The 27,778-nt window shown below is 40.2% G+C and overlaps 1 protein-coding gene across 6 annotated transcripts in view; it reads left to right on the top strand.

Annotated features, from left to right (window-relative positions):
- Nucleotides 1-27,778, top strand: part of GOLIM4 (golgi integral membrane protein 4) — an 85,182-nt gene that overhangs the window by 19,813 nt on the left and 37,591 nt on the right. For all 6 annotated transcript variants that reach the window (XM_056110755.1, XM_056110754.1, XM_056110752.1 and 3 more), the window contains exons 2-5: nt 21,208-21,282; nt 22,988-23,037; nt 24,672-24,725; nt 26,638-26,788. In XM_056110755.1, coding sequence (XP_055966730.1) covers nt 21,208-21,282; nt 22,988-23,037; nt 24,672-24,725; nt 26,638-26,788 — 330 coding nt within the window. The remainder of the gene's footprint in view (nt 1-21,207; nt 21,283-22,987; nt 23,038-24,671; nt 24,726-26,637; nt 26,789-27,778) is intronic.

Here is a 27,778-nt window from a genome sequence, read left to right as displayed (position 1 = left end):
TTTAGTGTCAGTGTTAAGTAACAAATGTATTATCTTTTTCATCCATATGGTTTCTGTTCTCTATCTAAATCATTCTCTTTAGCTGAGTTTCTTTTGAAATGCCTGTGCCAAAAGTTTTTGTTTCTTTATTCTTTTTCTTGGAAAAAGAAACGAAATCAATTAAAAAGAAAATTCCTTTTGTTTCAAGCTAACTACTGAAAAGCATTGCAAGCTACATTTCATTGATTTACATCTTTGGTAAGACCAGTCCACTTCCGTAAGGTTAGTTATCATCCAGTACTGGACTTGTAGATCAGATAGGAAGATTCAACTCAGTTCCGCGTAGTTGAAGAGCATCAGCATAGTTAATGGATATGATGTAGATTTAGAAGAGTAGTTTGTAATATAGGAATTTGAAAAGTACAGAAAATTTTAAGTAACAGAAGGAAAAATCATTCATCACCTTAAACTGGAGAAATCCCTGTAAAATTTTAGTTTTGTTTATAAAATAAGAAACAATTTGGTGCGCTTTAAAAAAATAACCTGTTTGTACTTTCAAAGCTGTTTAAGTTGATTTTACCTTATGATAGCACAGCGGGTAGGGTGTTTGCCTTGCACGCAGCCAACATGGCCGACCCGAGTTCGATTCCTCCGCCCCTCTTGGAGAGCCCGGCAAGCTACCGAGAGTATTCGGTATGCCAGACACAGTAACAACAAAGTCTCCAATGGAGACGTTACTGGGCCTGCTCGAGCAAATCGATGATCAACGGGAGGGTCTTTACTTTACTTTTACTTTTACCTTATGTTACTTCCAATTTAAGTTTTAAGGAAACTCACCAGGAAATGGACAAAAAAGAGAAATCCAGCTATAATTTATGATTTAAAAACATATGTTTAAAAAAAGTTGCCATAACTTAGTGGGTGTACAGAAGAAATTGACTTATAATTTTCTTTTAAGAAATTGATAAATAACGTACCCCATGCTTGCATGATTCTGGAAAATAGTTGCTGTGAAAAATAGAGCCTTTCAAGCGGTATTCCCCTCTCCCCAGCACTTTGTTTTCTCATTGAAATGTTTAATTAGTGGCTCTTATTTGGGGGCAGTTATTTTATGGCCACACCCATTGGTTCTCTGGAGATGGACCTTCCTGGCAGTGTTGGAGGACAGGAGAAGGTGGCTGAGGAGCTGGGGACAGAGCCCAGAGCTTTGTGTGTGCAAGGCACCTCTCTGTCACTTAACTAAGTCCTCTCAGGCCATTAGGATAGATTTCATCCTTGTCACTTTCTCACTGATTTGCTCTTGCTCAAGGGTGTTTTATTATTTCTCCCCTTCACAAAATTAGGAATGCAAGCTTAACAGAAAATGCATCTATGACTTATTTGTATTGGTTACACCTTCTATAAATTCCTGATCCAGTTGACTTTGTAAGAAAAATCTTGTGCAAACTACTGTGGATATGTAATGCAATTTCATCAAATGTATTCTCACTAGAGATTTATTGTCTAATATAGTGATAGTTTATAAACTTACTTAAATTATGAATTAGATAGTTAGCTCAGAATATGTTTTATTTCTCTAAATTTTATTGTTTAAATCTAAATCTCTAAATCCTGAAGTTTAGAAACAATACAATTATTTATATGCATTTTTGGTGAAACAGGCCAGAAAGAATTATTAGGCTCTTGTTAGATTTCATGTGTATTTTCAGATTCGTAAAACTGAAAGACAAGATAATGGAAAAACTCTTAATGTACCTTAGATCAATTTTGGTAATAATAAATTTTTCTATTAGCCTTAATTTTTTCTGTCTTAAAAAGATTTCTCATATCACTTTTATATATGTTTGGAATAGAAATGATTTACTAAGTATTGTTAGTTCATTAGAAAGTACTCAGCTTTTTTTTTCATTTTTTTGAAATGGAGTTTTGAATTTTTAAAATTAAGTATCATATAATTAAGGATAAAACTGATTTTGGATGGCTGTTAAAGATATTTTGTTGAAAATCACATTTTACACTTAAATGAAAATTACACTGTAAGGGACAATTAAGGCACATATTATTTACCGTTCAAAGAAGTTGAATTATGTTTGCTTTAAAACAAGTGTTTTATCTCTGCAGAGGTGTCAGACTTTGCAAATTTTGATTATACCAATGAATCATAATTTACTGTATTTGTACAAATAGATAAGTACAAGCATTTTCAAAAGTTGCAAAGTCATTTCATACTTAATTTGGAAATTATGGAAATTTTGAAAAAGTATAGAAGAGCAAATAGGGAAAATGATATTTAGAGACAACTGCTATTCTTTATTTTGTTTTTATTTATTTTGGTGTCTTCCCAGCAGTGATTAGGAACCCATGGATCACTTAGGACTGCAACCTGACAATGCCAGATTGGGTTATGTCAGGTGGGTGTGCCCATGTGTGCTCTACTCCTTGGGAGAAGGTGCCGAGGGCCCCAAGACTGTATTCCTTGATATTCAAGGACCGTGCAGTGCCAGGGATTGAGTCAGGTTTGCCCACGTGCCGGGCATGTGCCTTAACCCCAGCATTGGATTTCTGGTCCTGTATTTGTGCAGGAATTTTCAACATCTCTGTTTGAAAGATTTGGTATAGCAGGTCTTCAACATAAAATTAAAATTGATATTTAAATTATTTCCAACATCAATAAAGGAGAATATTACTTAGAGAATACTTTAAAAAATATTGTGCATGCTGACATTTACACACATAGATGAAGCTGTAGTCCTGAAATGATACAAAATTGTAGAATTTCTACAGTTCTACAAAATCAGTGATACATTAAATATTTTTCAAAGAATTTATTTTTTTTACAGATATATGAATTTAAAAATTATGAATAATTCAGTGGTGCTGCATTTTCAAATTAAACAAATCCTACAAATACAAAACTTAGGACTAAGAAGAGCGTTTAAAAACTATCTTTTTCTTCTAATTTTGGGTTTTGGATCAAACTCAGCTGTACTTAGGAGTTTCTCCTGGCTCTGCCCTCAGGGATCACTCCTGTTGGGGCCTGGGGAACCATGTATGGTGCCAGGGATCAGACCTGGCGTAGATACATTCAAGACAAGTGCCTTACTTGCAGTATGATCTCTCTGGCCCCAAGAAGAGAGCCTTTCTTTTTAATTGAATTGAATCACCAGGAAATACATATGTACAAAGTAAGAGAGCATATTTTTAATTAAAAGTTTTTGTATGTTTTGGAACCTCAGAAGACAAGCGAATAATTAGTTCTATTTTTATATGCCTACATACACTGGTGCTAGTTTATTTAGCAGGTTATTTCTTGGTTTGTTCCATTAGATCAGTGGCTTAAATCTTTATTTCATAAATATGTGTTGAAGGGTTAGACACTTTTATAAGTATTGTAGATTATATTCAGTCATTGGATAAGTAATAAAGTAGCCATAAAACTTTTTTCATTAGAAGTAACACTGAAATGGGTTCTATACATTATTAAGTTTCATGCTCGTTTTGGCAGCACATATACAAAAAAATGTAAAAAGTTTATTTTGCTTTTTCTCTAGGTTCTAAAAGCAAAGATGAGAGAACCAAGCATGAATATTAACTAAAACTTCTTCTAATTCTCCTATGGTGATCCATATTCACCATTCTTAGGGGAAAAACCTTTTATTTATATACTCTAAGTATTAATACAGCTTTTAAAATTTTATTGCAAGAAACTAAAATGTGAGGGGAGGTACTAAATGTGAGGGGACAGAGAGAGAGAGAGGTATTAAATGAAAGAACATAGACTTTTACACAATATTTTATTTCTTTCTAGTTTAATTAAATTTTTTATAAAGTTGTTCAGAATAAGTTATTACATTCAATATTCCAACACCTATCTCACCACCATATTTACATTATACCACCCTAATCCCTAAAGCCTGCATAACCCCAAAGCAGAACATAATAATTTATTTTGTATTGCTTGTTATGAATAATCTGCTAAAAATGTTTCAAAAAAGTTTCCTTAGAGGAAAGTATGTGAAAATTGTTGTATCACCCTGGAGTCATTAAGCCCTGTATAGAGTATGAGATATCCAGGGATTCTAAGATTTTAAATAGGGTGATATAGCTAGAATTAAATTTTTAACTGGATGGTGACATCAAGGTCTGGAGACATCTCTGCGGCGTGTTGCTCTCTTCCTCTTCTGAGGTTTATATGTGAATCTGTTTTTAGGTAAATTTTAAAATAATATCAATCTCTTGAATGACAAAATTCTCATAGTAAGTTGTTGTTTTTCTTAGGAAATGACTTCAGAAATTTAAAATAATGGAATAAGATCCAGTTTACCAAAAAGTTTTAGTCAGAACATGTGTTCCTGAATTCTGAATGTGTAAAATGAGCTAAAAACTCAAGGAAGAACATTAGATATTCTGATGAATAATCATAATTTCTAACTTAGACCCTTTTCACCCATAGATTATATACGAAATGTATTTAAAAGATGTTTGGATGTAAACTGTAAAGGATTATAAAAGTATTTTATTCTGTAATCGGGTTTTAAAGTCACTGAGAATATTCAAAATCAATTTGAAATGATTTTTGCATGGTCAATGCTGCCTCTCTTGATTGTAGATAAATGCACAGTGAGCATTTCAGCAGGGAAGGACCGTGAGGACAGAGCTTTTCACTCTTTCATTTTATTGCCAGGGAAATCGGTTCTGGTTAGAAGTCAGCAGCATGGCTTAGATTGTTCTCCAAGTTACTTCAGAAATCTTCATTATCTTTGGTCACATCTGTTCCTGTTTTTCTGTTAGTTTTTTTCTTCCAAGCTAATCCAACTCAGTTCTAGTTTTCTTCAGTGAATTTACTGTAAATTCTTCCATAATTTACAGAGGTCTTCATAATTGAGGTTCAGGCATACAGTTTTGTAGCACCAATCTCACTATCAGTGTTAGCTTCCCCACATCAAAGTCCTCAGTTTCCCTCCCAGCTCCCAGGCTGCCTCCTTAACAGGCATATATTTAAGCTTGGTTGTTGTAGTTTGTGTCTTGTGCTTTCAGTTTTGTTGGTTTTGTTCAAATACGGTGATCGGAACCTCTGCATGGAACCAAAGCCCTCGCCCGTGCCCTCCTATCCTCCACTTCTTTCTCTCCCTCTCCCCTCTCAGTTTCTTTCTTTCCATGTTCTTTTCCATTCTGTAACCTAGGGACCAGAGTAATCTCACTACAGGTTGTAGTTGAAAATAGAATTTGGAAGTCTAATTCTAGGATGCTAATATCAACCATTGTTTTAGTCTTTCTCTGTTGTTTAATAGATAAGTTGTTTCTACCTTTTGTAGAGAAACTTTCGAGGTTGCCATGAATTCCTATGTTCATATTGGTTTATGTTATTTAAAGTTTCATGAAATTGAACTATTTGAAATCTTTTCACCCATAACCATTAAGCTTTGCATAAATTATTTTATTAAGTAAATGATAGAAATTCACATTGGATTGAGTCACCAGACTAAAATTCAGCAGGTTTCCATCCTGTGCAAGACTCGAGACCTAGTGCACAGTAGAGACCTGCTTTCTCCTTGGCAGTTCCAGTGTGATTGGAATGAAATATCTCTATATTAAGATTAGAGTAAGACATTGAGCGGAGATAGGTTTTGGGAGGGGTACCCAAACTCCCCGGATGCCTCTGGTGACTCCAGAGTATCACTGTATTGCTTTATCACTGTCATCTTGTTGTTCATTGACTTACTCGAGCGGTGCCAGTAACGTCTCTATTCGTCCCAGCCCTGAGATTTTAGCAGCTCTCCTTAGTCGTCTTTCCCAATGACTGGGGGCTCTTTCAGGGTCAGGGGAATGAGACCTGTTATCCTTATGAGACTGTTTTTAGCATATCAAATACGCCACAGGGAGCTTGCCAGGCTCTGCCCATGTGGGCAGGATACTCTTGGTAGCTTGCCGGGCTCTCCGAGAGGTGTATATATATATATATATATATATATATATATATACACACATATATACATATATATTTATATATATTTCTCTATGATTTGTTACCTAATGTCTGAACCCCATCAAATATCGTGTGGTAATTATGGAAAATGGATAGGAAGTGTCTTATGAGCGTGGTGGCGGTTGGGTAGTGGAGGTCGGCTGCCTGGGCTGGGTCCCTTGGGGCGGGGAGGGGTCTCTCCTGCCCCCCTCTGGGGAGTCCTGAGTGAAAACAGCCTGGTGTGGAGTCCCTTAGTGGTAGGGACTTAGGTAGTGGTAGGTCCCTTACGTGGTAGGTCTGTAAAACTCAGGAAGAGAAAAAAGGTGAGTGAGGAAGTGAGGGCTGGGGTTCATAGGCCTCTATGCGCTGAATAGTAAACCCACCCAACATCGGACTTTTCAGCTATAAGCAGTTTGGTAGTTTAAAACCCTTGCACTATTCTTGGATTCTTCTCCACAATGCACTTGGAGCCAGTCACTCAGACATTTGTTTCTGTGAGTCCTCTTCCTTCTACAACTTTTTATGTTTGGATGAACAGAGATTAGGCAGGAGCCCTTTAACGTGAAATTGTTCCTCAAATTGTATTGAAGTCAATACAAAGAGTCTGCCAAAAGTTGTTGCTTTCCTCCTATTTTATTTGAAACATAAACAGAGAACTGTGTGATCAAGGATACATAAACCCAAAATAATTTTGTTTAAAGTGTTTAGATATTTAAGGAAGGCAACTGACAAAATCTTTTGTTTTAAAGGTTGCAGTATCATTTAATGTAGTGTGGCTATTTATTCCCAGAATAGTCTCAGAATTGCAAATGCAAAACAGATGCCTTTAAAAATAAGGCTTTTCTGGCAGAATGTCCTGACCCTAAGCCAGGCTGTCTTCACCAGGGCACCTCGGAGGGGGGCAGGTTGAGTTTCCCTCCCCACTCAAAGTAGAACCGGCAGCCGAAAACCTTCAGAACCCAATTGCTGTCACCCTTCACATGGTTGGACGAGCCTCACCCAAGTGGGAACCAGCAGAGGAACCCAAGTATGTGGGACCCATGACTGAGATCTCCAAGCCTGCTAGGATCAGGACTGGGCCTCCTACCCCTACCTCCCCAGTTTTCCAGTAGGTTGGCAGTCACACACATAAATTGCCCCTGGCACCATGTAATCTCATCAATGGCCCAGATTCAGAGACTATAAATTGAAGATCCCGGAAGAGAGCAATGCAGAATTTCCTGGAGCGCGACCTCTTTTACTCTAGCCCACTTACTTACCAAAAGTAGCACACATGTGTCTGGTTTTAACATACTTGCTTGTGTTCGCTTATATACAAGCTTTAATGGCTCCAGAATGAAATACAGTGACCTTCACACACTTCCCTCTTATTGTGGTGGGAAGGTGCTCAGTGCAGGGATTGGTGTTTAAATATTATCTGCGATGAACTATTGTAAGCTACTTTATGAAAATAAAAATATATAAAAATTGTAAATTATAAAAATAAGCCCTTTCACCAAAACTCCCCAGCCTAGAAATGGAGGAAGAATACACCTCCAGGAGAAAAAAATACGTCAGCCACTCTTTTTTTGTTGTTTTTGTTCAAATATTTGTGGCTCTGAACATGCCCGGTAATTTCACAACTGCTCTTTCTTCATTGAAGATGTGAGTGTTGGGAAAACTGGCCAGAGGTGCTGTGGACATCGATGACAGACATGCCTGGAAGAGCATTAATCAAATTGAGGAATTGTAGGTGGAGGAAAAATGATTTATCTAATTATGTTTTATGTTGTATTTCACTATATCACTTGGAGGTGGAGCGATAGCACAGCAGTAGGGCATTTGTCTTGCACGCAGCTGGCCCGGCCGAGCCGCCTTCGATTCGTCCGCCCTTCTTGGAGACTGGCAAGCTACCGAGAATATCTTGCCCACATGGCAAAGCCTGGCAAGTTACCTGTGACGTAGTCAATATGCCAAACACAGCAACAGCAAGTCTCAAAGAATTACCATAATCTTACGGAAAGTTATACAGCTAGAAAAGAACATGAATTAGTAGCTGGAGCGCACGTCCAGTGGGTGCACTCGCCTTGCATGTGGCTATCTCAGGTTCGATCCTTGGCACCACATATGGTTCCCCGAGCCCACCAGGAGTAGATCCTTCAGGGTAGAGCCAGTGTCATACCCTGGGCGTTGCCGGGCATACACACTGAGCATTTAGCCTCAGAGCACTGCTGGGTGTGTCGCAAAAAGAGAAAAAGAAAAGTACACAAATTCTAAATAAATAGTTGACCGAATTTTGACAAAGCAAACAGTGTAGCCAGCACTCAGACCCAGAATCAACCCACAGCACCCAGAGGCTCACTTTGCTCTCTGCCACTCTGGCCTCACCCAGCCCCATGCACAGTGTAAGTGATTGTTTCTTGTCTTTCATCACAGATTGGTTTTTCTTGTTGCTGAACTTTTTGTAAATAGAATCATTCAGCAATTACCAGTATTTGTCTGGCTCTTTTATGTTTGTGAAATCTGCGTTGCTACATTTTGTTTGTTCACTTTGTTGACTAATACTTAATTTTTTGGACAACTGCAACACAGAATCCATTCTGCCATGGGTTACATGTGTGTCCCTAGTTTGAGAGCAATATGAGTAGTTGTTATGACTCTCTTAAGTGATTTCTGGTTAATAAATTTTATTTTGGAGATTAATTGGACATAAATATTTCGTTATCAGCTCTGGAAGCTACTGTTAAATGTTTCTTGTCCCAGTTTATGTGAGTAAAGTGGTGAGCATTTTATCCTCCCCTTTCTGTCCACTCTTGACATTTTCTATCTTAATTTAGTCACCTTGATGGTAAACTCATGGACTTGCATTATTGTTTTAATCTGATTTCCATGATGTAAACATATTAGAACATTTTGTAAATTTGTAGTTTGTGGTGATTTAATACAAATGTTTTAAAAATATATTTGTGTCCAGTTATTTCTTTTTTATGTCACATTCTTTTACTTTCCTAAAATATATTCATATATTGCCAAGGGCTGAGACAAAACAAACAAACAAAAAAACCCAAGCAAACAAACAAAAGAACCCAAACAGTACAGTTGAAAGAACTGTAGATCATGCTATATTTGGGCAGTCTGGAAGTTTGATCTTCATGATACTTTCTTTTGGCTTATAACAATTAATCCCTTAACATACATCAATGTCTTTTCTTTCCAAATACTACATTCTGCATTACCCAGTATGTTATTATTTTCTTTAAGGTCGGGGAATAGAACCACTGGTGCTCAGAGTTTACTCCTAACTGCTTTAGGGGACCATATGCAGTGCTGGGGAGTGAACTAGACTATGCTGCATGCAGAGCAAGAGACCCCCTATCTGGAAAGGAAGAGACCGAGCTATCATTATTAGTGGGAATATGATACTATATTTAAAAAATCCTAAAAACTCTACAAAAAAACAATAGGTTTGTATAGTAAAATGGAAGGCTACAAAATGAACACCCAAAAGCCCATGGCTTTCCTATATACAAATAATGTAAGAGAAGAAAAAGATATTTAAAAAACAATTTCATTCACAGTTGCTCTGAAAATGAGGTACCTAGGAATCAGCTTAACTAAAGAGGTGAAGGACCTATCGAAGGAAAATTACAAAACACTACTTCCAGAAATAAGAGGAACTAGGAAATAGGGATGTATCCCCTGCTCATGGATAGGGAAGATTAACATTATCAAAATGACAATATTCCCCAAAGCACTATACAGATTCAATGTGGTTTCTATCAGGGTAATCATCACATTTTTCAAAGAAATAGACAAAACACTCCTGAAATTCCTTGGGGAAAAGAAGATGGGTGGCATCACCTTCCCCAACTTCAAGCTGTACTACCGAGCAGTAGTAATTGACTGCTTGGTATTGGACTAGAAACAGAACCGCAGACCAATGGAACAGAGTTGAATATTCTGTCACAGACTCCCAAATATATGATCACTTAATCTTTGATAAAGGAGCAAGGCATGTGAAGTGGAATAAGGAAATCCACTTCAGCAAGTGGTGCTGGGAAAACTGGACAGTCACCTGCAGAAAAAAATGAAGTGTGGCCTCTGTCTAATGCCAGGCACAAAAGTGAGATCAAAGTGGGTTAAAGACCTCAGTATCTGAACTGAATCCATAGGTACATGGAGGAAAATGTAGGCAGAACCCTCCATGACATTGAAGCCAAAAGCATCTTCAAGGATGAAACACCACTGACCAAGCAAGTGGAAAACAAATAAGACTACATGGAGTAGCCCCTGCACTTAAAAAGAAACACTGACCAAAACACAGAGAGAGCGCACAGAATGGAAAGAATATTTACCCAATTCCCATCTGATAAGGGGCTAATCACTGTCACTGTCACTGTCCTCCCGTTGTTCATCTATTTACTCAAGCGGGCCCAGTAACGTCTCCATTGTGCCAATTGTTACTGTGTTTGGCATATCGAATACATAACGGGGAGCTTGCCAGGCTCTGCCGTGCGGGCGAGATACTCTCGGTAGCTTGCCGGGCTCTCTGAGAGGGGCGGAGGAATTGAACTCAGGTCGGCTATATTGGCTGCGTACAAGGCAAATGACCTACCTGCTGTGCTATGGCTAGTCTGAAAATAGTGAGTGGTCACAAGGTCAACCTAAAGTCAAAGGGACCAATATCCAAGATACACAAGACACTAGTAGAATTGTATAAGAAAAAATCCTCCAACCATATCAAAAAATGGGGAGAAGAAATAAACAGAAGCTTCCTAAAAAGAAGAAATACAAATGACCAAAAGACACATGAGAAAATGCTCTACATAGCTAATCATCAGGGAGATGCAAATCAAAACAATAATGAAATATCATCTCACATCACAGAGACTAGCACACATCAGAAAGAACAAGAGCAGTTTCGGCATGCATGTGGGGAGAAAGGAATGCTTTTTCACTGTTGGTGGGAATGCCGACTGGCCCAGCCTTTCTGGAAAACAAAATGGACATTCCTCAAAAATTGAAAATTGAGCTTCCATATAACCCAGCAATACCACTTCTGGGGGTATATCCTAAGGGTGCAAAAAAGCAATGTAAATGACATCTGTACCTATATGTTCATTGCAGCACTGTTCATAATAGCCAGAATCTGGAAACAACCTGAGTGCCCTAGAACAGATGACTGGTTAAAGAAACTTTGGTACATCTACACCATGGAATACTATGCAACTCTTAGGAAAGATAAAGTCATGAAATTTGCTGTAAGTGGATGGTAAGAAGAGTATCATGCTAAGGAAATGAGTCAGATAGAGAAGAACAAACATAAAACAGCTGCACTCATTTGTGGAATATAGAATAATATGAGGCTGACATCCAAGGATAGTAGACACAAGGACCAAGAATATTGCTCCATAGTCGGAAACCTGCCTCATGAGCTGGAATAGAGAAGGGATCACTAAATCAATTGTGGTTGGAGGGATTGTTTGCGACGGGAAATGTGTCCTGAAAGTAGATAAAGGACCAAACATGATAGTCTCTCATTATCGATATTGCAAACCCTCATGCCCACAAGTAGTGAGAGAGTATCAGGGAAATTGTCTGCCATAGAGGTAAGGGGAGGGTTGGGATTGGCAGGGGAGGGGGGATACTGAAGACATTGCTGGTGAAGAATGTGCACTGGTAGAGGGATGGGTGTTCAATCATCTTACGACTGAAACTCAAACATGAAAGCTTTGTAACTGTATCTCATGGTGATTCAGTAAAAGACCCCTATCTCTCCACTCCCACATTCCTTTCTTCTTCCTTTCTCCTTTCCTTCCTCACTCCCTCTATATCTCTCCCTCCCCCTGTCTTTCTCCCTTCCTGTTTCCCTTTCCTCTCCCTCCTCCCCTCCCCTACTCTACACCCCACCCCAAACTCTGGGGTCCTCTTTTTCTTTCCCCTTCTCCTCCCCTCTCCCTCCCCCTTCCTCTTAGGACTCCCCTCTGCCTTATACCTGTATTTTAAGAAATATTCCAAACATAGTATATAAAGACCTTAAATACTTTTTTCTTTATATGCTGGGTTTTAATGTATGTTTTCTCGTGCTTTGAATGTTGCATGTTGCATGTCTTCACATCTGAAAGCAAAAGCTAGACATGAGCAGTTTGGACAGAGATGGTGCTGTTTGTTGTATTGCTGAATCGAGCTGAGTGAGAAGTCACTGGGAAACATTTTTTTCTGGCCCTTGTATTTTCTGGGGCAAAATGGGCTTTAAATAACAATTACAGTTGTTGACTGATGAAGTTTCATCCCTCATTGATTGCATGACTTGAAGTTGTCCATAGAGTTTGGTTCTCATGAAGAGGTCAGGTACTTTCTAAAAATGAGATGTATTTTATGTTTGGTTTAAACACACCAGTTTTGAAAAGTATATGCTTAAATTCACAATCACATTATAAAAACAGTGTGTTTTTGCATGTAATAACCCACCTAAAGGCAGTTTTTGGCTCCTTGCATCAACAGAAACCTAAATAACCCTAATATTATGTTCCTAAATACAAGCATTCTGTCCAATTGAAATCTCACTCTAGAAAAATACTATTTTCCAATGTTTGTACATCTAATGGGCTGGGGCGGTAGCACAGCGGTAGGGCATTTGCCTTACAAATGGCCAACATGGCCGACCCGAGTTCGATTCCTCCGCCCCTCTCGGAGAGCCCGGCAAGCTACCGAGAGTATCTCGCCCGCACGGCAGAGCCTGGCAAGCTCCCCGTGACGTATTCGATATGCCAAACACAGTAACAGCAAGTCTCATGATGGAGACGTTACTGGGCCCACTCGAGCAAATCGATGAACAACGGGAAGACCGTGACTGTGACCGTACATCTAATATATAACATCTTATTGTAGAATTTTTGTTTCTATTATTGTGATCCTTTAGGTTTTATATGCATATATAGTTATGGAAATCTGTATATAAGTACTTGCATAAGTATGTGTAAGCATTTATAATTATATATTGGTCACTGTCACTGTCACTGTCCTCCCGTTGTTCATTGATTTGCTTGAGCGGGCCCAGTAACATTGTGAGACTTGTTACTGTGTTTGGCATACCGAATAAGTCTCGGGTAGCTTGCCAGGCTTTGCTGTGCGGGTGAGATACTCTTGGTAGCTTGCCGGGCTCTCCGAGAGGGGTGGAGGAATCAAACTCGGGTCGGCCATGTTTGCTGCGTGCAAGGCAAATGCCCTACCAGCTGTGCTATCTATAGGTATTCTTAAGAATATAATTTCTGGGTTGGACAATGATTCATTCTTGAGTGCAGAGCCAGGAATAAGCCCTGAACACAGCTGGGTGTGATCAAAAAGACATATAGATATATACATATATATATTATATATAATTTCTTTGCTAAGAGGTTTAAAATTTTTTTAGCTCAGGATAGCATAAGGGTTTAGGCACTCACCTTGCATATGGCAGATCCCAGTTTGATTCCTACCACAAGTATCACCCTCATCCCCCCAGAAGTGATCCCTTAACGGACCCAGGATTAAGTGCTGGGCACCACTGAGTGTTGCCCCAAAACAAAACACAGTTTGCTGGCTTGCCGCATCACTAATTGTTTTCTTTTTGTTTTATTTCTCTTTGCCTCTTCTGAGAACCTGAATTTATTGACTATAAGCTTTTAAATAAGATCTTGCTTTAGCATACCCCAAACTGCCTGATACATACCTGTAATAGACCAGCTGTAAGCAGATGAGAAGAATCGTTTCCTGAGGAGCAAGTAAATTTCATCAAATAATAGATGGTTATTAATGCCCAGTATTTGAAAGAATGCAAAGTAATACTTGCATGAAGAGAAACCTCTTAAGTCATCTAAAAAAGCTGAATGTGTGTTAGATAGTCATGAGGGAAAGCCTGGGCATAGTTTTATGCAAAATAGAAAAGACAGTTAAGCAGTAATTCAGGATCATAGTTAAAATTTTCATTCAACTGCTTCAGTCAGCTTAATCAGTGGCTCAATATATAGCAGGACTCCCACAATAAATTTTTTTGTTTCATTCAAATGACTTCATAAACTATATGTATTAGCAAACTTAAAAATAGGCACTTGCGTGAACTATTAAAATGATTTAATTGGGGCCGGAGCCATAGTACAGCAGGTAGGGCGTTTGTCTTGCACGTGGCCAACCTGAGTTCTAATCCTCAGCATCCCACATGGACCCCCCAATCACTGCCAGGAGTAATTCCTGAGTGCAGAGCCAGGAGTAACCCCTGAGCATTGCTGGGTGCGACCCATAAAAGAAAAAAAAAAAGAATTGTACAAGGAAGATACTCTTGCCGTTACGATGCTGTGGAGACATAGCTCATCAGGACTGCCATTTTTTTTTTCCCTTTCTGCATTCTTAAAGCTCCTGTAGAGGTAGACTGGTGGGAGAGTTTACATGGCTGTGAGATAACAAACTTGTTTACTAAAAATTTCATTATTTGGGGACATTGGTGGTGGAAAATGTACACTGGTGGAGGGATGGGTGTTTGATCATTGTATAAGTGAAGCTCAAACATGAAAGTTTTGCAACTCTAGTCACAGTGATTCAATAAAATATTTAATTATCAAATGTAATGGTGAAAAAAGTATTTGCAGTTCTTAGTGTTTTTACAAGTTGAAGTGGATGGATTTCAGAGAAATCTTGAGTTGTTTTTGTATTTTTAGTAAACATAAATCTTATCTTAAAATCTGGACTGAAAGTAAAACTCCATAGCTATCTATTGCTTCTGTCAACGAAACATTGCCCTCTCTTGGTTTATGGCGTTAAAGCATTGAGCAATATTTTCTATATAATTTTTCTTACTTTCTACTTCTGAATTGGAACAGTTTCTGCTGAAGTATCATAGCTCTGTCATAGGTCTGTTTTGCACAGAAGTGGACAGATACAGAAAATTTGCTTGTGAATTTCAGATGGAAGTAAGTCACAGTTAAGTGGAAGATTACTGTAGGAATCTGGCATATCTGGCATGTTTTTAAGCACTTGAATGCTTTTTTTTTTTTCCTTTTTGGGTCACACCTAGCGATGCTCAGGGGTTACTCCTGGCTCTGCACTCAGGAATTACTCCTGGCAAGGCTTCGGGGACCATATGGGATGCTGGGAATCGAACCCAGGTTCGATCGAGCCCCGCGTGTAAGGCAAACAACCTACCAGCTGTGCTATTGCTCCAGCCCCATATTCCTATTCTCAGCTGCACAGCAAATATTAATAAATTGCTTTTTAGCAAGCAGGAAAGATGATGAGTCTTATGGAATTTCATCTTTTTTTCCTGTGAGTATTTGAGATTCAGATTTGTTCTAGCTGCATTAAAGTGTTATTCTGCGTTGAAGATATTGAATGCTAACCTTAACAATTAAAATTTTTTTCTCAAAACTACAACTGTTCAATACAGTGAGAATATTAATTAGGTTTTATTTTATTTTATTTTTTTATTTATTTATTGAATCACTGTGGGAAAGGTTACAAAGCTTTCAGGTTTATGTCTCAGTCATGCAAATATCAAACACATTTCCCTTTATCAATACTTATTTTTTACCATGAAGAACCCCAATAAAACCCCACCCCCCACCCCTCCCCGTCCCTGTGAAGCAGATGAATTCTAGTTAACACTCTATCTGCTTTGATTAGATTCATTGTTTCAATAAAAGATTCACCACTATTATTTAGAGTTTACCCCCCCCCCCCCCCAAATCAGACATGCTGAAAAAGCATTGTGAAGTGATTTGCTTTCTACGGCTGGGTTCAAGAATTAAATGTTGGTTTTGGATTTCTGCTCTTTTACCTATTGACCCTGGAAGTATTTCTACTGAAAGTCAGATAGTTAAGAAATTGGTTTCTGTGTTCTGGAGTCCTGGCCGTGCTGGAGAGCCGCTCGCGGGGGGCAACCGGTGGCCTCGATAGGGCGTGAAGGGCGGACCGAAACGCCCCCCTTCCCATGAGGTTTTAGTCGCCCCCACACTCCCGGCTCATACCTGCTGTCGACAAGGCTCCCATGTGGCCGCCATCTTTCTTTCCAGAGAGGAGAGGGCGAATGGGGCAACACCCTTTCCCCTCCGGCAGACTTGATGGCCTGGATCAATGCAGAGTCTGTTCACTTTTCTGCTCCAAGCTGCTGGGTTCTGCATTAAGTCCTTGTGCTTCTGGGGCCGTGGCTGTGCTGGAGAGCCGCTCGCGGGGGGCAACTGGTGACCTCGGTAGGGCGTGAAGGACGGACCAGAACGCCCCCCTTCCCATGAGGTTTTAGTCGCCCCCACACCCCCGGCTCATACCTGCTGTCCACAAGGCTCCCATGTGGCCGCCATCTTTCTTTCCAGAGGGAGGAGGGCGGAAGGGAGCAACACCCTTTCCCCTCTGGGCAGAAATGATTGCCTGGATTAACGCATAGTCCTTTCACTTTTCTGCTCCAAGCTGCTGGGTTCTGCATTAGGTCATTGTGCTTCTGGGGCTGTGGCCGTGCTGGAGAGCCGCTCGTGGGGGCAACTGGTGGTCTCGGTAGGGCGTGAAGGGCGGACCGAAACGCCCCCCTTCCCATGAGGTTTTAGTCACCCCCACACTCCCGGCTCCTACCTGCTGTCCACAAGGCTCCCATGTGGCCGCCATCTTTCTTTCCAAAGAGGAGAGGGCGAATGGGGCAACACCCTTTCCCCTCCGGCAGACTTGATGGCCTGGATCAATGCATAGTCCGTTCACTTTTCTGCTCCAAGCTGCTGGGTTCTGCATTAAGCCCTTGTGCTTCTGGGGCTGTGGCCGTGCTGGAGAGCCGCTCGTGGGGGGCAACTGGTGACCTCGGTAGGGCGTGAAAGGACGGACCGGAACGCCCCCCTTCCCATGAGGTTTTAGTCGCCCCCACACTCCCGGCTCATACCTGCTGTCCACAAGGCTCCCATGTGGCCGCCATCTTTCTTTCCAGAGAGGAGAGGGCGAATGGGGCAACACCCTTTCCCCTCCGGCAGACTTGATGGGCTGGATCAATGCATAGTCCGTTCACTTTTCTGCTCCAAGCTGCTGGGTTCTGCATTAAGCCCTTGTGCTTCTGGGGCTGTGGCCGTGCTGGAGAGCCGCTCGTGGGGGGCAACTGGTGACCTCGGTAGGGCGTGAGGGACGGACCGGAACGCCCCCCTTCCCATGAGGTTTTAGTCGCCCCCACACCCCCGGCTCATACCTGCTGTCCACAAGGCTCCCATGCGGCCGCCATCCTTCTTTCCAGAGAAGAGAGGGCGAATGGGGCAACACCCTTTCCCCTCTGGGCAGAAATGATGGCCTGGGTTAACTCATCGTCTGTTCACTTTTCCGCTCTAAGCTGCTGGTTTCTGCATTAAGTCCTTGTATTTCTGGGGCTGTGGCCATGCTCCAAACTTAACTCTGATTTTCAGGGAGAAAGATTGGGTGGTTTACTTCTCATTGATCACTTTGTATATAGAGAGATGTCGCGCGGCCGCGTAAGCGGCCGTGCGGTTTTGAGAAAAAGTCCTCGTTCCCGCATACTCGAGCTGTGTTTGTAGAGGCTTCTGGTCACCAGGGTTCCATCTGGGGGAGGCGGGATGCGGCGCCTACTCCATCTGGAACTTGCCGGTGCTCTCGGCTCTTTTTGGAACCTGTTTTTTCTTTTTTCTTTTCCTCCGGGATCCCGCACCCTCCATGTGTTCCTTCTCTTATTCTGAACGTTTCAAAGATGGCGCTGGGGGGCGGGCTGTGGGCGTGACTTCCGGGATCAGAGGTTACCTGGGAGGTGTAGTCCGGCAGATTTGAGAAAAAGTCCTCGTTCCCGCATACTCGAGCTGTGTTTGTAGAGGCTTCTGGTCACCAGGGTTCCATCTGGGGGAGGCGGGATGCGGCGCCTACTCCATCTGGAACTTGCCGGTGCTCTCGGCTCTTTTTGGAACCTGTTTTTTCTTTTTTCTTTTCCTCCGGGATCCCGCACCCTCCATGTGTTCCTTCTCTTATTCTCAGGTTTTATTTTTGTTTGCAAAGGTTCTAGCAGTATTAGTTCATCTTGATTGATGCCCTTGACTTAAGAGTATAAATAGAGAAATTGAGATGGGTGACAAGGATTGATTAGCTTGCCTCCTCTTAAGCGAAATAGTAAACCTATCTAGATAGATCATTAGCTTGAAAGGATGGAGAATGCATGCTAACAATTAAATGCAGTGCGGCTGCATGTGTATATTTAATTGATAGGAAAATCCTTTGGAAGGATTACAGGCGCATAAAAACTTTTAAAAAAATCTTTTCTTCAAATTTTAATTTAAAAAATAGGCTTTAAGTTTGTTAATTTGTTGGGATGAGCCTTTCCTTCCTTCATTGGGGGGAGCAGGGGCAGCTTGTGTCAGACCCAGCAGTGCTCAGTGAGCTCCTAGCTCTGTGCTACAGGGTCACTGCAGTTGATGCTTGCGACCACAGGCAGTACAGGGGATCAGAATGAGCTCAGCCACACGCAGGAACAGGGTGTGGAAAGGTGGGGGGATGGTGCCTTACATCTAAGTCCCCACTCATCTCCCTGGCTCCGCTTTCTCTTTTTTAAGGATAAGATTAAACTTTGCTTTTAAAATTTTTAATGTCATTGTTACTTTATTAGGATTTAGTTGTTGAGTATAAAGGGCTTGAGTAACTTTAAAGTCATCATTGTAGTGAAAAAATACATAGTAGTATTTTCTAGCATTTATTCTCTGCCTGGTAGTGTTTTGGGAACTTGACAGATACTAGCTGACCTCCATCGAGAGATATGAGTGTTATTATTCCCATACACGTGTAACTGTTATTCCCCCACACCACAACTGGGCCTACGAAGAGTGGATCAGAGATTTGAACCCCCAAGGAATAGTTATTCCATGCTCTCAACTAGCCTTTCCTTTCAGCTTTCTAGAATTTTTAGTTCCCGGATTAAGTTTTTACTCAGTATTCTCCTTTAGTGTGATTTTCCGCAACTCTTTTTGAGGAGACTTACCTTTTTCTAAGCCTGATGAAGAACAGCTTTTCCCCAACCACCCCATCCGCTGCTGCTACTCTCTCTCTCCTTCCTCCTAGGTGTTCTTCAAACCTCAAACCATTTCAGCTTTCTTAAATTACATTCATCAGCATGCAAAGCTGTCACTATAATAACGACTCAGCCAGTTCTGAGTAAGGTAATATTAATAGTACAGTGACTTCATGGTTTCTACATAGAACTTTTACTCCTATTTCCCACATTTGACATTGCACTTACAAAAGCACTTTCATTTATAGTGATGCTATTTTATGTATTCATAAAATGCCTTTGATTTTGCAAGACACTTGAATTTGAACTGAAATCCCTAAACATGTTAGAACTTTCTGGATATTTATTGTATGACATCCATTCTACTTAGTTATGACAGTGTATAATTGCGTTATCCTAGGATCTCTTGGCTCATGTAGACACATTGGCATTAATAAGTTGAAAGTGTTTTACTCAATAGCCATTGAGAGTGAGACAATCAAGGACAGTTTGGGACAGTACCTGTTTAGCAAAAGACAGACACTTGTCTAAACAAGTACTTTGGGTCAGCTGTTGACAAGTTATCTTTCTGACTGAATCTCAGGGAAGGGAATCAAGAATTCGGTACCGTCACCCACTTTTCCACACCCAACACTCCTCATCCTGTCTTCCACCCTCTCTCTGGTGTGAGCTACCAGATCTCCTAACAGTGGAATTCTGCTGATGAGTCTTCTGTTTTTTAAGTTGAGAGTAACCGTTACCTGATTCCCAAGCACCACACAGTACTTTTACACCAATAAAAGTACAGTGATTGCTACTGTGTTTTATTAATTAAAAAAGCCAAAGAAGTGTAATGTGTAAATACTCATCATACTCACCCACTCCCATCCTTATTGTCACAAGAATGTTTAAAGTCTAGAGATACAGCTGATGGTAGTAAACTCTCTCCTCATATATCCCAGAGATGCAAAAAAGTATAGTAGAAGTGACATCTGCACGTCTATGTTCATTGCTGCAATGTTCATAAAAGCCAAAATCTGAAAACAACCTGAGTGCCTGAGAACAGATGACTGGTTAAAGAAACTTTGGTACATTTACACAATGGAGTACTAGGTAGCTGTTAGAAAAGATGAAGTCATGAAATTTACATACAAGTGGTACTATGTGGAAAGTATCATGTTAAGCGAAATGAGTCAGAAAGAGAGGGATAGACATAGAAAGATTGGATTCACCTGGGGAACATAAAGTAACAAAATAGGAGACTAACACCCAAGAGTGGTCGAGATTAGTACCAGGAATTTTGCTCCATGGCTTGGAGGCCAGCCACACATGCTACGGGAAAAGGGAGCTCAGATAGAGAAGGGAGCATCAAATAAAGGGTGTTGGGAGGGTCCTCCCAGGATGGGAGAGACATGCTGAAAGTAGACAATAGACCAAACATGATTGCCACTCAATGCCTCTCTTGCAAACCACAGGACCCAAAGGGGAGAGAGAGAACAAAAGGGAATGCCCTGGCACAGAGGCAGGGTGGGATGGGGGGTGGGAGGGATACTGGGACCCGTGGTGGTGGAAAATGGGCACTGGTGGAGGGATGGGTACTTGATCATTAAATAACTGAAACCCAAGCACAAAAATTTGTAAGTCTACAGCTGTACCTCATGGTGTTTCACTAATAAAAGTTAAAAAAAAATTGAAATCAACAAAAAAAAAAAAGGAAAAGATGAAGTCATGAAATTTGCATACAAGTGGTTCTACATGGAAAATACGCTAAATGAGATAAGTCAGAAAGAGAGGGACAGGCATAGAAAGACTGCACTCATCTGGGGAATATAAGGTAACAGAATGGGAGAAGAACACCCAAAAATAGTTGAGATAAGTACCAGGAGGTCTCCTCCATGGCTTGGAAACTGGCAGCACATGGGGGAAAAGGCAGCTCAGATAGAGAAGAGAACACCGAGTAAAGGATGTTTGGAGGATTCGCTAGGGATAGGAGATGCGTGTTGAGAGTAGACTGTGGACCGAACACGATGGCCACTCAATACCTCTGTTGCAACCACAACACCGTAAAGGAAAGAGAGCAAATGGGAATGCCCTGCCACAAAGGAAGTGCAGCGGGAGGGTGGGCTACCAGGATCATTGGTGGTGGAGAGTGGGCACTGGTGGAGGGATGGGTACTCGATCACTATATAACTGAAACCCAGGCATGAAAGTTTGTAAGTCTCCGACTATACCTCATGGTGTTTCACTAATAAAAATTAAATACATATATATATTAAATACAAATTTTATCTTTTCTCTTTTTCAGTTGTATATGAACACAGATCAAGATTAGAGAAATCCTTGCAAAAGGAAAGACTTGAACATAAGAAAGCAAAGGAAGGTAAATAATATGGTTCTTGTTCTGTTTTTTTAAATAACACTTCTTTTTGAAGCTTCACTTACTTGCTTTACTGTTTTACCAGGAATTTTTAGAGTCTACCCCAAGTCAGTATCAGTAAGCAGAGGAAGGAAAAGCAAGAAATATGCTGTTTTTGTAATTTGCATGTTAGTTTATGTGTATTGTTTCAGGAATATTATCTGAAAACATTTTTATCTGAATATTACACACATAATTTAATAATATCTGAGATGTCCACTCACAGGTATCCAGGAAGCAGGCAGGCACCATTGTTTTGAAAATGACATTTTATACATATATACACCTGTGCTTTTTCAAGTTTTAATTGATTCAGTTTGGAAAATTAATAGTTACCACAGATAATAAGCAATGTTACTGATTTTATCGAATTTTTCCTTAATGCATAGGCTGATAAGGTAAGTGGTTTGCTTTTGAAATTAGTTGTATTGTTTTTTAAAAGTTATTTGCATGTGTATTTTTTTCATTTTTATAATTTTATTTATTGAATCACCGTGAGAGCAGTTACAAAGCTTTTGGGTCTAAGTCTCAGTCATACAATGAAACACCCATACCTTCACCAGTGCCCATTCTCCACCACCAAAAACCCTAGTATACCCTCATCCCACACCTTCCACCTGTGGGGCAGATGATTTCCACATTACTCTCTCTCTACTTTGATCACATTCAATATTTCGACACCAGACCCACCATTATTATTTGAGGTTTTACCCCAACACTCAGGTCTGCTGAAAAGGCAACAATAGACAATTTGTGTTCTATTGCTGGAGCGATAGCACAGCGGTAGGGCGTTCGCCTTACAAGCAGCCAACATGGCCAACTCGAGTTCGATTCCTCTGCCCCTCTCAGAGAGCCCGGCAAGCTACCGAAAGTATTCGATATGCCAAACACAGTAATAACAAAGTCTCCAATGGAGATGCACTCGCCTCACAGGTACAGATTGACCTGCTGGCGGCACCATACCCCCGGCATGTGTATTTTTTAACCAGTGTTTTGTGGTAATATTTTTTAAATTTATTTTTTATTGAATCACTGTGAGATAACAGTCAAAAAGCTTTCATGATCGAATTGTTTTGTAATAATCATGAGATTTTGTTGTGTCTGGTAGAAGGAAGTGGAGAACAGCGAAGAACAGTGTTGGTTAGGGTGTTTTACAGAGCTGGCATTGAGTCTACTCTGTTGAGAGTAGAAGTTCAGTGTCATTAAAATGATTTGATAGAATTTGGATGTTTCTTGTCTTTGCATGCAGAATGATTTCATAGAGCCATCTAGTGGTAATAAAGCTTAAGAAGATTAAAGCTTCTTTCGGGTACTGGATGATTTTAGCGTGCCACCTCGTGGACAGCAATAAATCATTTCTGTTTTTAGCTGTGTTTTTTTCCAGGGAGAATTAATCACGGAGTGCACTTCTAATAGTACTTTTAGTCAGTTTGTTATAACTTGAATTTCATTGGTACGAGTTACATATTTTAAGGTAAAGAAGTTTATATGATATATACATTTTAGAAAGCATCAAGAAGCAAGATAAAAGTACATCACCAAATAGATTGTTTCAAAACCCTAGAACACTTTAGCAGTCTGAATAAACTTTTCTTTCATATGTTTAAGATACATAAAAAGAATTATGAACCAATCTCTTATTTATCTTTCCCAAATTTTTGTTTCCTAGATTTTCTTGTTTATAAGTTAGAAGCACAAGAGACCCTAAATAAGGGAAGGGTAAGTTTTTGTTTTCCTTTTTGTTTTCGTGAAACTTGGAGATGAGGGAAAATTAGTTGCAAAGTTTTAAAATTAATTAAGATTGGAAGGTTGAGATCTTCCTCCACTTTTACTTCCACCTCTTCCTCCTCCCTAAGAAAAGTCAGACGGGAGATTTGGGGAGGAGTGGAGGGGAACGACTGTTCTTTCAAAACCTACCTTTCCTTCTTGTAATTGATGATAGCAATAAGTTTCAGAGTCATACTGTCAGTCACAAAGAGACTAATTTTGTTTATTTATGTCTTTGTAGAACTTCATTGTTGTTTGTATTGCATTTAACAGACTGCTGGCCTAGAATTGGTATTCAAAAACATTTGTGTAATGAATGATACTGACCTTTACATTTTTTTAAATGTTCTGATTAACTGAATTAAAACACATTTTTCTCTTTATGTATTTATGAACATAGTTGAATAAAACATAGATGGGTATTTAGGATATTCACACTAGAAGATGCAGTTTCTTGGCTTTTTAGGAGACTGGCCATATTCAACTCTGCTTAGTTTTAAAGTCCCTGGCTGGCGGGGGTTGAAGAATGAGCTCAAGTGGCTAGAGCACAGACTTCGCATGCTAGAGGCCAAAATTTGACAGCACATGGTCCCCTGGGCAGTGAGACGGAAGGTGCACCTGAGCACCACCAGGTGTGACCCCAAAACAGCACTAGAAGAGAAAGCAAATATAGTCGATTCCTACATGACTCTCTTTGTGTATCCACTTTAATTTGTAAGGCCTTGGATTCAGTGCCTAGCACACACACACACCACACACACACAGACACAGACACACAAACACATACTAAAATTATAAAGAAAGCCATGAATGTCGTGGTACATTTTATAATGTAATTTTAAAGTAGGTTAAAATAAAATAGTAAAGCACCAAAATGTAGTTCTAAAACAAGTGTATGTTATAGAGAAAGAAGTGTGGAGCATAAAACAGAATAACACACACTGGGGGAGAAAGCATTTAAGGGTCTTGTACACTGATTAATTCCGGTTGTCCCGGCAATGTGGAAAGGTGTGAGGCCCATTTGTGAACATGTTCTAGCAGCAGCCAGGTGCTCTGGTACTTGGAGTTTAGGCCGTAGACCCAGACTTGTCTGAGTACTAGCTTGACTATAAGGCCAGGGTTTGTTCTTTACCTCTGTCTTATTTTTCTGTCTTGGAGTCTGTGAAATGGAGTCTCCTGGGCTAATATATGTAGTTTCTTCTTTACTAAGCCTGGGAAAAGTAGAGCACTGTAGTCTGATGCTGATGGATAGGTCACCCTACTTTTGGAATACCAGGCACAAGGATTAGACACATACCATCATTGTGTCTCCAGAGTAAGTTCCTTCATGTGTTTCAACTTTCGCCCTCTCTGAGTATGAGAGAGGAGGCAAGTCATCGCCAAAGGATCTGTCTAATTTTTCTTTTATGATTGTGCCCTTTTTCATTACTAAAATCTATCAGACTAACGGAGAAGTTAAAACTTTCATCCTGCAATAAATAGAACGATGTTCCCAGAGACATCCTCATCACTTGTAGAACTTAAAACTTATACAAGTGAAACAAAGTGAAACTCTTTTTTTGTGTTATTTTCTTTTCTACTTACAGCAAGATTCCAATAGTAGATACAGTGCATTGAATGTCCAACATCAGATGTTAAAGGTGAGTAACTTAATATTCTTAATATATAGAAAAAAGGATTGACTAAATAATTAAGAAAAAATTATAACAGTTGATTTGTACTGTAACAGACATCAAAGTCATCTTTGGCTAAAATGATGTATAACTAATTTCCCATCATGTTTATTACAAATAATGTGTTTGGCTTACTACATTTTCTTATAGATCATATTCTCTTGGCTTCCTATTTTTGTTTTGATGAATTACAGTTTTTATCTGAACTAATCGAGTTAGATGTGAAGGGAGAGAAAGAGAGAAATACCTGTTTGAGAGAGAACACAGGCATCTCCAGAATGGAAATAAGCAAAGAAGCTTGGAGACAATCAAGCGAGATACGTGTTCAAGGGACAACATGGGCTTAAAGAGCAAAACTGTCCACCTAATTTTTACTTTTATTCTTTATCCTTTAAAGTTCTTTGTTTCATAATAGGTTATTTGAGTTTTTTTTTTTCTTAGACTCACTGAGAGTAGTATAACTACTAAATTTCTTCCTTTGGGTTACTAAAAATTAGTGTAGCCTCTTACGTACCTCAGGAGCACAACTTCCATGCGAAGAATATAAATTGGGAGCTGGAGAGATAGTCCAAGGGTTAAGGTACTCTCTTTGCATGAATCTAATGCCAGTTCAGTTCCCTAGCACCTTCAGGAGTGACTCTGTATGGAGTTAGGACTGCCAGTGTCACCCACAAGCCTTCAAAAATGGAGAACAGGCAAAACAGAACCCATGAATTGGGCTTTTGGGTAAATGGTGCTTAACCGTGCTGCAGGAGAGAAATGGATAAGAAAGAGGAAGGGGAATTTTTATGAAACTCGGAGTTGAATGTTTGTTCTGTCTCGCCATCCTGTACAAGTGGAAAACTGTATCATCCTACTTCCTACCCACAGATTTTTTTTCTCTTGTTTTGATGGTGTCATTTCTTCCATATCAGCAGGGCTTGTACATTAAATCAGGTCCTTTCCCTTAATCAAGGGAACAATACATGAATTAGAAAAGATTATCCTTTCACATGAGGAACTTGGAGACAAAGGAATTTATCTAGACTGAGAGTACAGCCTAGTATTCTCAGGTATTAATATCATGTGTTAATGGTCATGGAATTAAGCAGGCCTGAGATGTGGTTACTGTTTAAACGGTCAGTGAGCTTAATTTCCCCCTGAAAGATGCTTTTCTTTGTTTCTTCTTCATTTGTCCCATTTCATTTTACTTCCATTTTTGGCTTTTCAAGCCCAGACTCAGGGGTCTGGGTACTACCTCAGGCAATACCTGACTGAACCAGGTCGTTCAATTCCAAGTCCCAGGCTGTGGTCCTGTCCTGGTGTTGCAGGCAGGGACGCCAGGGGCACACTGGACAGTGCTCAGGATTCTCAAGGGCCACACCAGTGTTTGTGGAACCAGGCAGTGCTGGTGTTTGAACTTGGTTATGACCCGTGCACCCCTGACTTCTGAACTATCTCCCTGATCCCTCTTTAGTCTTTAAACTGAGTTTCTAAGAATGCCCAAAATGAAAGAACGGAAGTCAGAATTGTGGGAAACTATCAGGCCAAAAGAAGAAGTGTATAGTATCTGAGAAGGCGTATTTTTTCCCACTTGCTTTCCCTTGTTTTCATATTAGTACCAGTCCCTAAGCATTTCCCCTGAATCCATCCCTTTTTACCTCTCTTGCTAACTACTTTTTTTCAGACTGATATTTAAAACTAAGGGAAACTTGACTTTTGACCATGATCTCAAATCGTTTGAATGAAATTTCAAGGAAACAGAGGGACTGCATCCTGAGGCAAACAGCCTTTTCCTGCACTTGTGTCTTCTTCCTGGCGCGCGAGAGGCTGTGCTGTGGAGAACAGGCCGTGACAGGATCTGGCGCTGTCCTCTCCACTCGGGTGTTTGTCCTTGCAGAGTCAGCACGAGGAGCTGAAGAAGCAGCACAGCGACCTGGAGGAGGAACATCGGAAACAAGGAGAAGACTTCAGCAGGACATTCAACGACCACAAACAGAAATACCTGCAGCTGCAGCAAGAGAAGGAGCAAGAGCTTTCAAAGTTAAAAGGTATTTGGAAGTCCAGTTAGCCAGTTTATATGGAAATGAGTACTCAGAAAAACTCAGACACAACTTTGTTGTGTCTTTTGTGAACTATTTATTTCTCTGTAGTGCTTTTTCATCTCTTTTGATCTCAAGGAAGCAGGATAGAATGCATAATGTCACTTAGCAGAATGTGTTGGCTGTGATGGGCAGTGTTGCACATACTCTGTTGTGTGTTTTGAGACCTTTAGTATCTCTGACCTTTACCCACAAAATAGCGATGCTTCTCAGTCATTGCAGTGATTAAAAATTTCCCAGTGTATTGCTAAAACTGTCCTTTGGGTGTAGAAAAATGCCCTGTTAGTCACTACCATTAGTTTAATAAACCATCACAGTCAGACTGCCCTAGTAAATCTTGGCTTCTTTGAGTACTAGTTGTATGACCCTGGAAAAATTGTATAAGCAGCACTTGTTTTATTGTCTGTCTTTAAAATTGAAATGATCATAAGAAGAATCAATCTCATGGAGTTGGTGTAGGAGTGAAATAGATAAACCTGGAAGAGTTAGTGGTACATGGTACATCTTCAATAAAACATTAACTGCCGTTTGCATCAGCATCAAGTATTTTCAAAGTAATGTGGAAACAAATTTTTTATTTCTTAGTGCTAGAAGAGATATTTAGGGCATTCTGTAATCACCTATTATGTCTAAGGTGTAGGAATTGGCTTAAAGGGCACTTGGTGTTTGCAGATCAGTGATGAAATCAGAGAAAGGGCTGTAGTCTAGGATGTTCTGTTGAGAGTCCAGGGAACTAGTAAGCGGGTAAGGTTCAGCCCTTACATGCTGCAGACCCCCTTTTTTTTAAAAAAAAATTTTTATTAGTGAAACACCATGAGGTACAGTTGTAGACTTACAAATTTTTGTGCTTGGGTTTCCGTTGTACAATGATTGAGTACCCATCCCGCCACCAGTGCCCATTCTCCACCACCACTAATCCCAGTATCCCTCCTACCCCTG

The sequence above is a fragment of the Sorex fumeus genome, unplaced genomic scaffold (assembly GCF_029834395.1).
Source record: "Sorex fumeus unplaced genomic scaffold, SorFum_2.1 ptg000010l, whole genome shotgun sequence".
In the NCBI taxonomy this organism is placed as follows: domain Eukaryota; kingdom Metazoa; phylum Chordata; class Mammalia; order Eulipotyphla; family Soricidae; genus Sorex; species Sorex fumeus.
Note: the sequence above shows the minus strand (reverse complement) of the source record. Positions and strands in the feature narration are given on the sequence as shown.